This window comes from Bubalus bubalis, chromosome 21 (genome assembly GCF_019923935.1).
Source record: "Bubalus bubalis isolate 160015118507 breed Murrah chromosome 21, NDDB_SH_1, whole genome shotgun sequence".
Taxonomy (NCBI): domain Eukaryota; kingdom Metazoa; phylum Chordata; class Mammalia; order Artiodactyla; family Bovidae; genus Bubalus; species Bubalus bubalis.
In genome coordinates, this window is record NC_059177.1 from 21,591,276 (window position 1) to 21,607,809 (window position 16,534).

The following is a 16,534-nucleotide window of genomic DNA, read 5'->3' on the forward strand; positions in this document are numbered from 1 at the left end:
GACACTTAAGTGTATATGACTCTAAAGAGAGAGTCATATGATTTAATTACCTCAAGGGCAAGATGAATAGGTTTGTTTTTTTTTTAAGTTATCTCTCCAGTCAATATGCCTGAACTAAGGTGGATTTCTAAGTGCCCCCACTCTGCTTCTATCTAATAGCAACACCTGGTTTTCACATGAAAATAAAAGGCAGTACCTTTTCTCCATAGCCTCTGTCTTTGGTCATCATTTCTCTGAGGGTCTGAAGGACCTTGATGCAGAGTTTCTCCTCATTCTCCTCCAGCAGCTGTTTAGTGTGTTTGATTAACCTGAATGGAGGGGAAAACCACGGATTACATCCCTGAAACATCTTTACATAAAAACAAAACAAAACAACTTATTGTAACTAGTCTGTTAATGAACTAATATTTACCAAAGGCTCCCAGACTTAAACAGACTTCCGGGCAGTCCCTTCACTAACAGCCAGTCGGTGTCTCAATAGCGACACCTGCTGGTCGGCAGCAGCAAACAGGTCCGAAGGGAGACAGAGGCCCACTCCAAACTGCTGTTTATGGAGTGCAGTTATTTACCCACTGAGGATTGTCAGTAATGTGGCCAAAATATGTCAGCAGTGTTAAAAAAAAAAAAAAAAAAAAAAAAGAACCTCAAGAGTATTATGGTTGGAATAAACACATCCCAACCACTGCTTTGTTTATCCAGTCTTAGCCTTTGACGGGCCCAGAAAAATAAAAAAGCAGCAGAATTCATGCTCAAGCTAACCAACCAACCTTAGGGTGAAAATCAGAGAGCGATCTCTGGTCATGGGACCAGTTGCTTCTAGATGATGCCCCACGGCATAAAACGAGAAATTACAAAGCTGCTGGGAAAAGACCGTGAGGCCCTGGTAGGTTTGAACTTGCTGAGGATTCGTGGGCCGTGGCTTTTGGAGTCTTGTCAGTCCACGGGGGTCATCCTGCCTGCATGTGGTGAGTGGAAGATGAACAACTGGGCGTGCGGTTCTCAAAGCAGAAGTTGTCACCCAACAACAGTGTTGCTAAGTAGGACTGCACCTACGCACTTCCTTTAGAACAGTCAGAACGGACCCCCCGCACTAGGCCCTGCTGTTTTCACCGAACACCAGGCCAGCCCCGCCTTCCCGGGAACAGTGCCGCGTCTGGTCATCGGGGTTCTGCCCCAGCGAGCACCTCGGCGGGAGGGGCTGCTTACTTGCAGATGAAGCCCCCGCTTTCACACTTCCTCCTGGCGTCCGTGTTCTCCGGGAAGAGCAGCTCGGGCCGGTGGAGGACATCCACCAGCACAGATAACTCGGCCTGCACCAGGGGCCGGAGACGGTCCTCCAGGGCCGAGACGATGTCCTGGAACGGAAGCACAGCCCGGGTGAGCAGCTCGGGCCGAGGCGACCACGGGAGGGCGGGAACATTCATTTCTGACCTGAGGCATGACCACAGACTAGGCTGGGTTACAGTAACCTCAGCACCGTCTGGTATGTGCCTCAAGTTATTAGACATTGCCCAACGGTTACCTGAAGCATTAGACCCTGATGCGGAAAACAGAGAAATAACAAAGACGTAACATCCTCCCCACCCGCTCTGTGAGATGGTCCTTATGCTACCCAAGGGATCATTCCATATGTTTTAAAATAGGATGCAAAAAGTACATTCGACAACATGGAAAGGTGTCTACATTACAAGTGTAAAAAAAATGGCCAAACAATAGTATGGACTCTACGATCCACCTTTTATCCGCAACATTAATGTCTAAAGGATACGCAGCAAACATTAAAACATCATTAGTGGTTTTCTCTGAGAGGTGGGATTACAGGTGACTCCAGTTTTCTTCTATTTAGTGGTACTTGTGAGTATTGCCAAATTATTTCCAATGAGCATGAATTATTCATATAATAAAATATCATATAAAAATGAGAACACAAATGAATGAACATGCTGTATCAACATGCTAAATACATGTACCCTGATAGCATGATGGTCTTCAAATGCAAAACACATAGCTGTAGGAAAGGAAAACAGAGAGAAGTTGAAAGAGCAGCAAAACCAACACAACAAACACCATATAAAGGCAAATGGCAGAAAACAGATGAGAAATTATCTCCAAAAGATGCTAAAGTCTGCCGTCTGGCTTGCTAACTGAGAACCAAGCTACCAGCAAGCTGGCTACGAAGGGCAGAACACGACACGCTGGGGAAGATCAGATAATTCACCAGGAAGCTTTGCATGGAGAAAGCCCACTTTAATTGCATTCATCTCAATCAGGGACCCAAATTTCCTAGGCCCCAAATTCACAAAGAATTGAGTGATCTTTTATCTAGAAACTAAAACTTATGAATACAATTCTACTTCATCTTACATGTAACAAAATTTGTCATCACTCAATCGTATTTAGGATGCATTCAAGAACGCATGAATAAATCAAACTGCTTTGGGCAGGGGGCGATATTCCCAACAATATTATGAGAGTACCCTGCAACATCCCTTAGTTTGGAATGACTTTCACACCACAGTCAGAAAGAGGGTCGCTTTGGCAAAATTCTTTGAGAATTTTGTCAGTTTCCCTAACAGTTCTCTCTGGGAAAGCACCCAATTTCCTCTTCTTCAACAGTGACTGGTCCTAACTCTGGCAATTCGTTATCTGTCTCCAGCTTTTGTACAAGATTGAAACAGTTCTTCGGCATCGTGTTCACGAAATCTTGCATCTTTTGCCAGGTTGGAACTTCACATTGCAATTGATTTGCATTGTATTGTCAAATGTAGAACATTCGGCAATCGGGGAGAGACCAACAGACAAGGGTGGCGAAGCGATGGGCAGGGGGAGATGCCAGTGTTAAGTGAGGGGGATGTCTGAATGGGGGTTAATTATATAAGCACTGCATTTGCAAGTTCATGTTCTCACATTATGACAACTTTTGCCGTTCTGAGCAATCTCGTAACTGCAGGGACTCAGACAGACAATAACTTATTAGATAAATGAGGATCGCTTTGGCTACTGGCCAAGTCTTTAAAACAAGCACTGCCTAAACTTATGTATTTTATTCTGTTACCCAAGAATATGTGTAATGATCTAAGAAGAGCACTGGTGTGTTTCTAAGCCACAGATAATTCAGTTTGAGCAGGAGAAAATGCTGTGTGCTCATCCAGTTACGAGTCTACAATACAGTGACCTTCCTCCTTCTAAACCATAGTGGAGATCAGGAAACACTCCATGGGGAATCAGGCTACCTTTGTTTAAGAAATGGCTCCGTCATGACAAGGCTCAAATTCCATCCACCCAGCTCTGTGGGCTCCAGCCAAGCTAACCTTCCTGAGGTCTCTGCGCTGTATTCTCCCCTGTGGAATGGTCTCCTCACAAGCTCTTCCCTTCCCTTCCATTCTTTAAGTCAGTCCCCCTGTCCCCTGGTCTTGGTTCCAATGTTCCTTCCCCAGCAATGCCTTTGTTGACCACCACCCCCAGCGCCAGGCAAGATGAGCTTCCTCATCAGTATGTTTCATAGCACTGCTCACTCCTCTGCAGTGTCTGTCTCTCTTACCATTTTACTTCTATCTGTGTGATTTGCTCATTGTTTCTCTCCCTTCCAACACTGGAGACTCTATGAAGGTCAAGATTATTTCTGGCTTTGGTTGTTGTATCCCCTGTGCCTAGGGTGGGGCTGATGAATGCATCAATGAACTCTTTTGTCTTTAGGTAACTTGTGTCACCCTCAGAGACTCATTTACTTCACTTATTAATGATAATTATTATGGTCATAAGGATAACGACCATAATAATATTAAGAAGAGCAGGTCACTGATCATGTGGCCTGGCTCATTACATGCCAGGTTCTGTTCTTTGTGCTTTAAGTGTATTGCATTTTCCATTGCTGTACAAACATTGCAGTATAAACGATTTTGCAAGCTCTTTTTCATCAAACAGTGGTCTATGTCCTCTCCCCTTGAACCTAAGTGGACATATGTCACTATCTTGACCCAAAGAATATGACAGAAAGGATGCCATGTGATTTCTGAAGCCAGGTCATTAAGGCAGTATAGCTTTTACTTATCTATCTCTCCAGACTTATCTTGGGACCCGGCCACCGTGTTGTGAGGAAGCCCATACTCTATGGGGAGGCTCCGTGTAGATAATTTAGGCGAGAGCTGAGGTCCCAGCTAACGATCAGTGTCAACTGCCAAACGTGTGGATGAGTGAGATTTCAAGGTGAGTCCAAACACAACCACCATCGGACTGCAACTGCATGAACGAACTTGAGCAAGAAACACCTTGCTGAGCCCAGTAACCTCCAGAACAGTCAAAGAATAAAATAATTGCTGTTGTCATTTCTTAGGCAGTCACAAGTGACCGGAACGTCTTAAGTCTCTTAATCTTCGTATCAGCCCCATGACGTAGGTGTTACTATTAGATGATTTTACAAGTTAGGAAATTGGAGAAATTAAGTAACTTCCCTAAGGTTATGCATTTCTAAGCCGCGGAGCCATGATCGGGCGCTGGCTTGAGATCACACTCTGCACCATGGCACCAAGCTCCTCTGAAGGATCTGTGATTCTCTAACCATGGTCCATGCATCATCTGTGAGGAAATCACCTGAGGTGCTTGTTCAAAGGAAGATGCTAATATTACGGAGTATGTTTAAATGTTTCACATCATCTAATCCTCACTATCCCTCTTAACAAAAGAAGAGCACGTCTCTTTGTAGGCACTAAGTAAACAGAGTAGAATCTAGCTAGAATTTAGTAACACTTTTATTTTCATTTGGCTCATTTGGGAGAAAACTCCTCTCTCAGTTACGATTACACTTGTTTACTTACTGATTCAAGAGGCCAAAATCCCAAGATGATGGGGAAAAATGTAGGAGCTGTTACACTCTTATTCTAAGCATCCTCTTCTAACACTGATTTATTCCTTCCTAATAAGTGACAAGGGAATTCTTGAAAAAGAGATTTGTAAATCCATGAACAACCTCTGAAGACCATGACTTTGTCGGGAGTATTTTTGGGTCCCGAGGAGCTTTGCTCTCCTGGCCCAACAGACATATCTGCATTTGACTACCCACTCATCACATTGATATCCCCCTGGGGCCAACCCTGGATTTTTCCCTGGCTCAAGGAAGCCCTTCAGTGTGGGGAGCCGCCTCGGGCCAGGTTACGGGTCGCTTCCATCAGCGCTGGGCATTACCTGCAGTCTCTCGATGATGTTCCGGTAGTCCCTGGAAGCGGCCAGGACAGAGTCTCTGCGGGCAGCATTGCGGGCCGTCAGCCGCCAGTTCATGGCGGTTTTCTGCACGAGGTTGTGGGACTTGAGGAAGAGGTTGTTGACCTGACTGTCCAAGTCCACGGGAATGGCAATGGCCCGGCTCTTGGCTACACAGGAGAGATGGGGCTTGTGAGCCCACAGCTCTGATGAGAGACCCCCCAGAAACACAAACTGCCCCCCCTCATCCCACAGGTAGGCGTGTCCATGCCCACAGCGTTAGCGTGGATATGCAGTTCAGCTGAACCTCACTATCTGTTAGGTCGGGTTTTCCAATGTGAATTCTGAGGCCAGCTGCTGTGAGGAAAGTTACATGCTCCAAGGTCATATGGTTCAGGTAGGTCCAATGGGCTTCTTCAGTGAATGGCTTCTTAGCGGCTCAGATATAGCTATACATTTTAAGAATTATCAAGACAGGGAACTCATCTAACCAGTAAACTGCTTTTTGAAAAATTCTCTGGTTTTGTATTCTTTCAACCATCTACAAAATGCTGTTTTAAGCCAAACATAGTACAAAAGACAACATCTACTATGACATAAGCTATGCTGTCCAGACAAGCTGCTGTTTTCCTTTTAACCTCCTTCAAAAAAAGGGCAACTCCTGTCTCATCATGAGAAAACCAGTCAAATCCAAAAAGGGGGAACATTCTACAGATACTTGACTAGGACATCTGAGGATGGTCGAGGCCACAGAAAATAAGGAAGGTCTGGACCCACTCCAGTATTCTTGCCTGGAGAATCCCATGGACTGGGGAGCCTGGCGGCTACAGTCCATGGGGTTGCAGAGTCGGACATGACCGAGCATACACATGAGAAATTGTCACAGACCAGAGACAACTAAATGTTATGTGGCGGCCTACATGGCACTGTGAACAGAAAAAGGGCATTAGTGGGAAAAGGGCTGAAAACCAAGTCTGGACGTTTAGTTCATAGCAATAGGCCAATCTGAGTTTCTTAGTTTTGACAAACATAGCTGGTAATGTAAGATGCAGACATTGGGGGAAACCGGCTGAAGGGTATATGGGAACTCTGTGTTATCCTGGCAGTGTTCTTAAAAGTCTAAATTTATTGCCAAATAAAAAGTTAATTTAAAAATTAAGTTAGATAACCAGACGAACAATCCTTTCTATCTGGGAGATCCAATAACGTTAAAAAAAAAAAAAAAAAAAAAAAGTAAGACAATTCTTGCCTGTCTTCAAAGCTCCATGCAGCAGAAGCACATAAGTGCTGGCTGGGGTTCATGGGCTGTGCAGTTTTCATGGTCCACTGTCTCACAAACACCAACGCTCCTTGCCTTTTCTCATCACTGCCAAGACTGTTAAAACATTTCCTCTCTCTGATGATCACTGAGCTAGTGAACTCAGCAACTTGCCCCACTTTTAACCAGCAACCTCAAGAGGCACCATCATATATGGGCAGAATTCAGGGTGATCAGAGCCCTATTTTATCACATCATGAACCTATAATAATGTACACCCTTTCAAAAGCATAATCTTTTATTGTGAAATTGTGCCATGTAAATAATAAAAAGACACGAGTGCTTGCCATACGCATATAAAGGGAATTAGGCGGGGAAGACTGCGATCGGGCAACAAGCCCAATGGAACACAACAGCTCAACAGTGCTAAGAGCCCTACTCATCTTCTCTGGGGTCTCCAGGGAGCTAAAGAGCTACTAGAGGCAGATAACCCTTCTCAATTTAGGAAGGAAGGCTTTCCCTTTTCATAGTATTTAAGGGGAGGGAGTGGAAGAGCGCAACAGATCAGAGACCGACAAAATCAGGATGAAGTAATGGTCATAATTTCCTTTCAAAGCTGCCGACAAGGGGCGATGGGGAGCAGGAGGGGAGGGGGCAGGGGATGGAGAAGCTTTATCACCGAGAGGCAGGAGGAAGCAGGCCGCCATCTCTGACAAAGGATGTTCCCCGGGGGTGGACATGAGCTTTGCATGAAAAGAAAGTTCCCATATGGTCAACTATGTTTACCGGATTCAACAGATGACTTTCTCGAATGAGGGGCTTCCCAGGCCCCTGGACGCACTTGAGCACGCTGGAACTCACCAAGACCTGCCTAACATTTAACCACACAATCTGGCTTTTCAAAGCCTACCTTTCTTTGGGACTTGCTGGCTCTGAACTTTGGGGGGTGCTAGCTTGGAGAGATGAAAGGGAGGTTTAAGAATCAAGAAGATCGTGGTTCCAGCTCTGGGTCTGCAGCCTCCGGTGTGAGGGAGCTCTGCAGAGCTATGGAGCTGGTGCTCTGTCCAGGGCGGCCTTGATCACTGCTGGGTGGCCTGTTTCCATGTGGAATCCAAACCGAGGTGGAGTCTTACCTACATCAGACAGCACCCGGATGCAGCTCTCCACCGAGGCCTTCTGGCTTGGCATGAGCCAGTTGCAGTGGTAAACCCGGAACACACCTTGCAGCAGCTGCACGAAGACGGGCTGGCGAGTCTGCAAGAAAGAGGACAAGGAGGAGGCCGTGTGAAGACATTTATTTGTGAGTGACTGAGATGCTGGTCAGAAGCAGACACTGCCCAGAACCACAGGTTCACAGACCCTTAGGCACGAGTGGGAGGGGGTGGCCGGTGATGAACAGGATTCCAGAAGTGGCCGAGCCAACGGAGACCAAGTCAGAAGCATTTTAAGGCAATGCACAAACTCGATGCTAAGTCTGACCACTGGACGGAGCAGTGGAATCACAGCCTCAACGCTGGTATTCTTGTCTCATTACCAACTGGCTGTGTGATTGTAGGCAAGTCACTTTACTTCTCTGACCTTTAACTTCATGCAATATATAAAATACAAAGACTGAGGCTGACAAACTCCCGGAGTTCTTTTCAGATGTTATATGAGTAGAACTGTATTTTTTAATCAGCCTTGATAAACTGGTAAGTGGATCTCACCTAGAATACTCCTTGTTTATTTCAGGCAGTGTCTCCAATGATAAAAGGAGAATACGGTTCTCATGGTGACTATGCACAAGTGTTCATCTGCCACAGGTGAGTGCTTACAAGTTAACTGCAGAGGAAGATCTATCCCTTTCCATGATAGTATAAATTTGTACTCATTTTAAAAGAAGTCAAACAAGGACTTTAGCAATCTGACACTGACTTCCTGACGGCATCTGCAAACTGTAATTTTGGCCTCCATCTGAAGCTATCTGCATCAGGGTAGCTTTAGACCTGCATGGTAAAGGTCACCATGGATGGGACACTACTCCACTGGTCTGCAATTTTTAGGAGGATGTACTTGCCTATCCCCTCTGAAACACAGGAGGACTTCATATAGCAAAGAAAAAAGTACTGAAAATATACTACAAAAGTTTCTTAGATGAAAGGAAAACAAGTATAAAGTGCTTGGGGCTAAGGAAGATCAATGTAAGAAATTAAAATGGGTTATGAGATCGTGCATATGTGGAATCTAAAAAAATGATACAACTGAATTTATGTACAAAACATAAGTAGACTCACAGACATAGAAAATACACTTGCAGTTACCAAAGGGGAGAGGGATAAATTAGGAGTTTGGGATTAAAATATACATGCTGCTGCTGCTGCTAAGTCGCTTCAGTCGTGTCCGACTCTGTGTGACCCCACAGACAGCAGCCCCCCAAGCTCCCCCGTCCCTGGGATTCTCCCGGCAAGAACACTGGAGTGGGTTGCCATTTCCTTCTCCAATGCATGAAAGGGAAAAGTGAAAGTGAAGTCACTCAGTCATATCCGAACGACCCCATGGACTGCAGCCTACCAGGCTCCTCCGTCCATGAGATTTTCCAGCCAAGAGTACTGGAGTGGGTTGCCATTGCCTTCTCCCAATATGCAAGGGAAAAGGCAATGTATATATAAAGAGATAACCAGCAAGGACTTAGTGTATAGCCCAGGGAAATATACTCAATATCTTATAATAACCTACAATGGAAAAGAACCTGAAAAAGAATAGACAGTGTATATGGATAACTGAATCACTTTGCTGTACATCTGAAACAAATGATCAAATATACTCCAATATAAAATAAAAGTGAAATTAAAAAAAAAACAAAAAACAGAAGCAGCAAACAAATGCCTACTCTGCTGAGGGGAGAGCGCAGTATTCCTGAGGGGATGTCAAGTCTTGGTGACCTGGGCTGGTGTCACATCCTTGGAGACGGGGCAGCCTTGGGTCTCAAGGCTGGACTGTCCTGGGGCTGAGGAAGCTGGGGAGGAAGTGGCGGCAAGTGAACCCACCCCTCAAAACCAGTAGTGGTGCCCGGTTCCCCCAATCTCCAGATCCAGGTAGGCCCACCTATAGCCAAACAAAGCTTAGTGTACCCAAAGGAAGTCAGATCCCTTGGACTGGATGAGTTCGGAACAGTCCCCCAGTCTCCAGGTGGGGTTGCCACCTCCAGACTCCATCCTTAGAGTCACCCTACCCACGGAAGACAGAACCCTCAGGAGAGCGGTGTTGCAAGGGTTGGGATTTGTCTGGGAGGCGGAAAAGACGGGGAAGGAAGTAAGGAGACACAAGCTCCTGTGTCTAATTTACAAGCCACAAACCTGACTCTTACTAAGGCTCTGCTTGCCCAAGGAAGCCCAGTTGGGCATGAAGAAATGCTGCCGCCTCGTGGCCATTTCTCATAACAACAACTTTTAAACGTGTGCCGATGGGCACGAAAAGACACAAGGCCTGTTGGGGACGAAGAAATGCTGCCGCCTTGTGGCCATTTCTCGTAACAACTTTAAAAGGAGTGCGGATGAGCACTGAATATTCAAGCCCTGCGGGAAAGCCTGGTGGGCTGCCGTCTATGGGGTCGCACAGAGTCGGAGACGACTGAAGCGACTTAGCAGCAGCAGCAGCAGCAGCAGCAGCGGGGCTATAAATGATATCCGACCTCAAGAAATACCTTGGTGTAGGTCATCAAAAAATTATTTAAAAAAACGGCAGAATTTTCCAGAACCCTATTTCAAGAGGTAAATCTTACACTGTTTAAAGAAAATAAAAACACATGAAAAGATGCTCAACTTCACTAATTATTAAGAGAAATGGAAATCAAATCACACTGAGGTATCACCCCACACCACTCAGAATGGTCATCCTCAAAAAGTCTTCAAAGAATAGATGCTGGACAAGGCATGGAGAAAATGATGCCCTCCTATGCTGTTCGACAGAACAGAAATTGGTATAGCTACTACAAGGAACAACATGGGGAATCCTAAAAAAACAGAGCTACCAAATGATCCAGCAATCCCACTATTAGGCATGTATCCAAAGACAACCTTAACTCAAAAAGACACAAGCACCCCAACTTTCACTACAATCCTATTTACAATAGTCAGGACAAGGAACCAACCAAAATATTTAGTGACAGGTGAATAGACACGGGAGGTGTGGTCCATACGGACAATGGAATATGACTCAGGCATTAAAAAAACACACACACACAATGAAATAACGCCATCTGCAGCAACGTGGATGAACCTAGAGATGATAATACTAACAAGAGACAGAAAGACAAATATCATAAAATACCACTTAGAGATGGAATCTAAGAATTGACTCATATGAACCACTTGACAAAACAAACAGATTCAAAGACTTTTAAAAAATCTGATAGTTGCCAGAGATAAAGGTAGGGGATGAGGGATAAATCAGAAGGTTGGCATGTTAATATGCCATGCCATATGCACAGTAATAGAAACATTTTAATAAAATAGACATCAACAAGGACCTACTATATATCACAGAGAACTCCACTCCACTTAGCACTCTAACATAAATAAGTGAAGAGTCTAAAAAGCAGATATGTGGATATATACAAGTGAATCAAATTCAACAAACACAAACACAGCAATGTATATAAACTATCCTCGAGGGGATCTTTCCAACCCAGGGACTGAACCCCGTGTCTTATGTCTCCAGTATCTGCATGTGGGTTCTTAGTGCCACCTGGGAAGCCCATAAAAACTATACAGCAAAGGATATAGTTAAACTAAAGTCAAATACAACTTTAGTCAAATAAAAATTAAAAAGAAAGAAACACCTATCACATTCCTGGAAAGAAAGAAATGGTGGAACATCTCTGGAGCCTGAGCAGGCTAGGGTCACAAGGCTGGACTGTGCTGGGGCTGAGGGAGGTGGGGAGGACGTACCAGCCAAGAGACTCCCTTGGACCTGAAGTGCCTGGGCCCCCCAGGATGGAACCACCATCCCCAGATCCAGGCTGGCCCTCTTAGACCTAAGTCAAACCCAGTGCCTGCAAAGGATGGTGGACCTGCTGGGCAGGAAGACCTCTGCAAACTCACCTGGTCTCCAGGATCCTGGTGGTGGGGTTCCCACTTCCAGCCTTCTTCCTTTGGACCGCCCCACCTACCTGCCATCTACCTACAGCACCCTCAGCACGGCACTTCTGCAGGGCTTGGGATTTGTTTGGGGGTGGTGGGCAAGGGTAAGTGGGGAAAGATAATGAGATATTAAGCCTTTAGGTGTCTGTTCGGGGAATTTCCACTCTAATTTACAACCCAGAAACATGACTTTCTCTAAGGCTCTGGTTACCCAAGTTACATCAGTGGGGAATGAAGAAGTGCTGCCGCCTTGGGGACGCTTCCCACAACTACAACTTGAAAACCCTTCAATTTGGGCACTTAGGAACCCTGCCCTCAAGAAATGCTCTATGGGAAGTAATTGAAGATGAATTCAAAATAGGGCCGACTCTCAGAAGCCAATTTCAAGCGCTAAATTATCCTCAAATTCTTTTAAAAGAAAACTCCCATGAAAACACGCTCAGCATCCCTAATGATTCAGTTCAGTTCAGCTCAGTCACTCAGTCGTGTCCAGCTCTTTGCGACCCCATGAATCGCAGCACGCCAGGCCTCCCTGTCCATCACCAACTCCCGGAGTTCACTCAGACTCACGTCCATCGAGTCGGTGATGCCATCCAGCCATCTCATCCTCTGTCGTCCCCTTCTCCTCCTGCCCCCAATCCCTCCCAGCATCAGAGTCTTTTCCAATGAGTCAACTCTTCTCATGAGGTGGCCAAAGTACTGGAGTTTCAGCTTTAGCATCATTCCTTCCAAAGAACACCCAGGGCTGATCTCCTTCAGAATGGACTGGTTGGATCTCCTTGCAGTCCAAGGGACTCTCAAGAGTCTTCTCCAACACCACAGTTCAAAAGCATCAATTCTTCGACGCTCAGCTTTCTTCTTGTCCAACTCTCATATCCGTACATGACCACTGGAAAAACCATAGCCTTGACTAGATGGACCTTTGTTGGGAAAGTAATGTCTCTGCTTTTCAATATGCTATCTAGGTTGGTCATAACTTTCCTTCCAAGGAGTAAGGGTCTTTTAATTTCATGGCTTCAGTCACCATCTGCAGTGATTTTGAAGCCCAAAAAAATAAAGTCTGACACTGTTTCCACTGTTTCCCCATTTATTTCCCATGAAGTGATGGGACTGGATGCCATGATCTTCGTTTTCTGAATGTTGAGCTTTAAGCCAACTTTTTCACTCTCTTCTTTCACTTTCATCAAGAGGCTTTTTAGTTCCTCTTCACTTTCTAATTGCACTCATCTCACATGCTAGTAAAGTAATGATCAAAATTCTCCAAGCCAGGCTTCAGCAATACGTGAACTGTGAACTTCCAGATGTTCAAGCTGGTTTTAGAAAAGGCAGAGGAACCAGAGATCAAATTGCCAACATCCGCTGGATCACTGGAAAAGCAAGATAGTTCCAGAAAAACATCTATTTCTGCTTTATTGACTATGCCAAAGCCTTTGACTGTGTGGATCCCAATAAACTGTGGAAAATTCTGAAAGAGATGGGAATACCAGACCACCTGACCTGCCTCTTGAGAAATTTGTATGCAGGTCAGGAAGCAACAGTTAGAACTGGACATGGAACAACAGACTGGTTCCAAATAGGAAAAGGAGTACATCAAGGCTGTATATTGGCACCCTGTTTATTTAACTTCTATGCAGAGTACATCATGAGAAACGCTGGGCTGGAAGAAGCACAAGCTGGAATCAAGATTACCGGGAGAAATATCAATAACCTCAGATATGCAGATGACACCACCCTAATGATTCAGTTCCATTCAGTTCAGTCGCTCAGTCGTGTCTGACTCTTTGCAACCCCATGAATCGCAGCACGCCAGGCCTCCCTGTCCATCACCAACTCCCGGAGTTCACTCAGACTCACGTCCATCGAGTCGGTGATGCCATCCAGCCATCTCATCCTCTGTCGTCCCCTTCTCCTCCTGCCCCCAATCCCTCCCAGCATCAGAGTCTTTTCCAATGAGTCAACTCTTCTCATGAGGTGGCCAAAGTACTGGAGTTTCAGCTTTAGCATCATTCCTTCCAAAGAAATCTCAGGGCTGATCTCCTTCAGAATGGACTGGTTGAATTTCCTTGCAGTCAAATGCAAATCAAAATGATGAGGAGGTTATTCCCAAACAACAGTCATTAAAAAGTCTACACAGAATAAATGCTAGAGAGGGCCTGAAGAAAAGGGAACTTACTACGCTGCTGGTGGAAATATATAATGGTAACAATCACTATGGGGAACAGTATAGAAATCCCTTAAAAAAAAAAAAATAGGGCTCCCATGAGATTCCAAGATTTCACTTCTGGGTGGGCATGTCTTGAGAAAACCATCCTTCCAAAAGACACAAGCACCCCAACAATGTTTGTGGCACTATTTACAATAGCCAAGGCATGGGCACACTGAAATGACCACCCACAGATGAATGGATGAGGATATGCTATATGTACCCAGTGGATTAAGACTCGGCCAGGAAACAGGAGAAAATCACGCCATTTGCAGCAACAAGAATGGACTGTGAGATGATCACACCAGGTCCAATAAGTCAGACAGAGCAAAACAAACATCAGATATCACTTATACATCACATTTAAAAACTGATCACAATGAACCAATGTTCAAATCAAAACAAGACTCATAGACAGGAAACTTAGAGTTAATGAGGGGGAAGCTGGGCAAGGGGTAAGGAGAAATTAGGAGGTTGGGATTAACATAAACACAATGATATTCATAAAATTCATGGTCAAGGTGGACCTGCTGGAAGCACAGGGAACTCTACTCAGCACTCTGTAATAACCTACGTGGGAGAAGAATCCGAAAAAGAAGAGCTAAGAGTGTAAGTGAATCAAGTTGCTGTAGAACTCAAACACACGCAACATAGCGTATCAACTGTACTACAATAGAAACAATAAAAATCAATGAAAATAAGTCCTACTCTGAACCCATCAAACCTCAGTGACCCGGGCTGGTGTCACATCCCTCGAGCCTGAGCAGGCTTGGGTCCCAAGGCTGGACTGTGCTTGGGCTGAGGGAGCTGGGGAGGATGTACCAGCTGATGAGGCCGCCTTGGACCTGTAGTTCTTGGTCCCCTCTGATGGAGCATGAGATGGGGACTCAATGGCCTAACTTAAAGGAAGAAGAATCCTTCAACTAAATGAATTCAATTGAGCCAACATTTATTGAGCATCTGCTCTGTTCCCATCTGGCACTTGAATAAACAAAAGATGAGTCAATCATCCAGAGCAACTGATTCCTAATTTCCTATTCTAATGGCCAATCTGGGGGCACCAGCTCACACAACCTCTTGGGCTAATGAACATGGCTGCCCAGCACTTTCTGCCTGAGATTCTCCCCTGTTTAGTTCTCAAGGCTCTGTTTTGCTCATGAATTCCACCCTGAGGGCAAGATAACCCCTTAATCTCCCTCTGGCCTGTTGTATAATTTGTCCTTAATTATCTGTGCTCTACCTAGGTCCTTTCTAGTCTACCTCTTCTTTTTCCTGCCAAGACGTGCACTAGCAAGCATTTATACTTGGACTTCAGAGTTCCCTTCTCCTGAGTCTACACAATTCATTTGCTCACTCATCAAATGAGCACCTCCCAGGGGCCAGGCATGGTGCTCAGGATAGAACAGCATCTGAGACACGTCTCTGCCCCCCTCACCCCACTCCCTTGTAGCTTGCAGTCTAGCAGGACACAGTACCAGCTGCCAGTTGTTAAGCAACTCCTGTGTGTACCAGGCATTGTGCTAGCTATTCATAAACATTAATTCTCCCAGTCATCCGCAGGTCACACTGGGTCATCATCCCAGTCATACTAGAACCCTGTTTAGCATGTAAGAAAAGGGTTCTGAAGCTCTGAGATCTCCTCAAGTTCACAGAACTGGGAAGGACTGGAACCCAACTCTGTCCTGCTTTAAAAGCCTCCAAAGATTTTTTTAAAAAAGTAACTTTACTTATTTATGGCTGTGCTGGTTTCCTGTCACTGCCCGGGCTTTCTCTAGCTGCAGCAGGTGGGGTTGCTCTCTAGGTGTGGCGCACAGGTTTCTCATTGTGGTGGTTTCTCTTGTTGCGGAGCGCAGGCTCCAGGGTGTACAGGCTTCATAGCTGCAGCTCCCAGGCTCAGCAGTGGTGCGAGGCTTAGTTGCTCCGCGGCATGTGGGATCTTCCCAGAGCAGAGATGGAACTCACGTCTACTGCATTGGCAGGTAGATTCTTCACCACAGTGCCACCCGGGAAGCTCCAAACGGCTTCAAAGTTCTGTCGTTCCTCCCAGAACCCACATTTCTAGCTGCCCCTTGGACATTTCACTGGTGCCTTAAATGCAACAAAACTCCAAGTCCACCATTTTCCTCCCCCAGAAACACAGGCTAAAGAAAGAAAGGGAAGATACAAAACATGGGAGGAAGGAAGGATGAAGGTACAAATCTAGCTGAGGAAACAAGACGCAGGCTTTTCAGCAAATAAGACAGGTAAGGACAGCTTTGGAAACAGTATTGCTTCAAAATAATTATTCTAGAAATCCAGCTTGGACTATGTATTTTAATTATACTTGGAAAACCGGGGCCTCACTCCGGACGTAAAAGGTTGAAGTTGATTTCTCTGGCCCCCACTGCCTAATAATTGGGTTAAATGTGGTTTCAGAGCAAGGGCAATGGAAGGAGAGAACAGGGACCAAGACCAAAAACACAAAACACAAATTCCTGTTTCAGTTCAGTTGCTCAGTCGTGTCCGACTCTTTGCGGCCCCATGAATCGCAGCACGCCAGGCCTCCCTGTCCATCACCAACTCCCGAAGTTCACCCAAACTCATGTGCATCAAGTCGGTGATGCCATCCAGCCATCTCATCCTCTGTTGTCCCCTTCTCCTCCTGCCCCCAATCCTTCCCAGCATTGGGGTCTTTTCCAATGAGTCAACTCTTTGCATGAGGTGGTCAAAGTATTGGAGTTTCAATGGTTTCCAATTACTTTGACTGGCTGAGCTTGA

The 16,534-nt window shown here is 45.5% G+C and overlaps 1 protein-coding gene across 10 annotated transcripts in view; it reads right to left on the reverse strand.

Moving 5' to 3' along the window:
• Positions 1-16,534, reverse strand: part of ITPR1 (inositol 1,4,5-trisphosphate receptor type 1) — a 354,027-nt gene that overhangs the window by 130,767 nt on the left and 206,726 nt on the right. For all 10 annotated transcript variants that reach the window (XM_044934302.1, XM_044934310.1, XM_044934306.1 and 7 more), the window contains 4 exons: positions 7,588-7,708; positions 5,182-5,366; positions 1,207-1,355; positions 197-308 (listed from right to left, as the gene is read on the reverse strand). In XM_044934302.1, the coding sequence (XP_044790237.1) occupies positions 197-308; positions 1,207-1,355; positions 5,182-5,366; positions 7,588-7,708 (567 nt within the window). The remainder of the gene's footprint in view (positions 1-196; positions 309-1,206; positions 1,356-5,181; positions 5,367-7,587; positions 7,709-16,534) is intronic.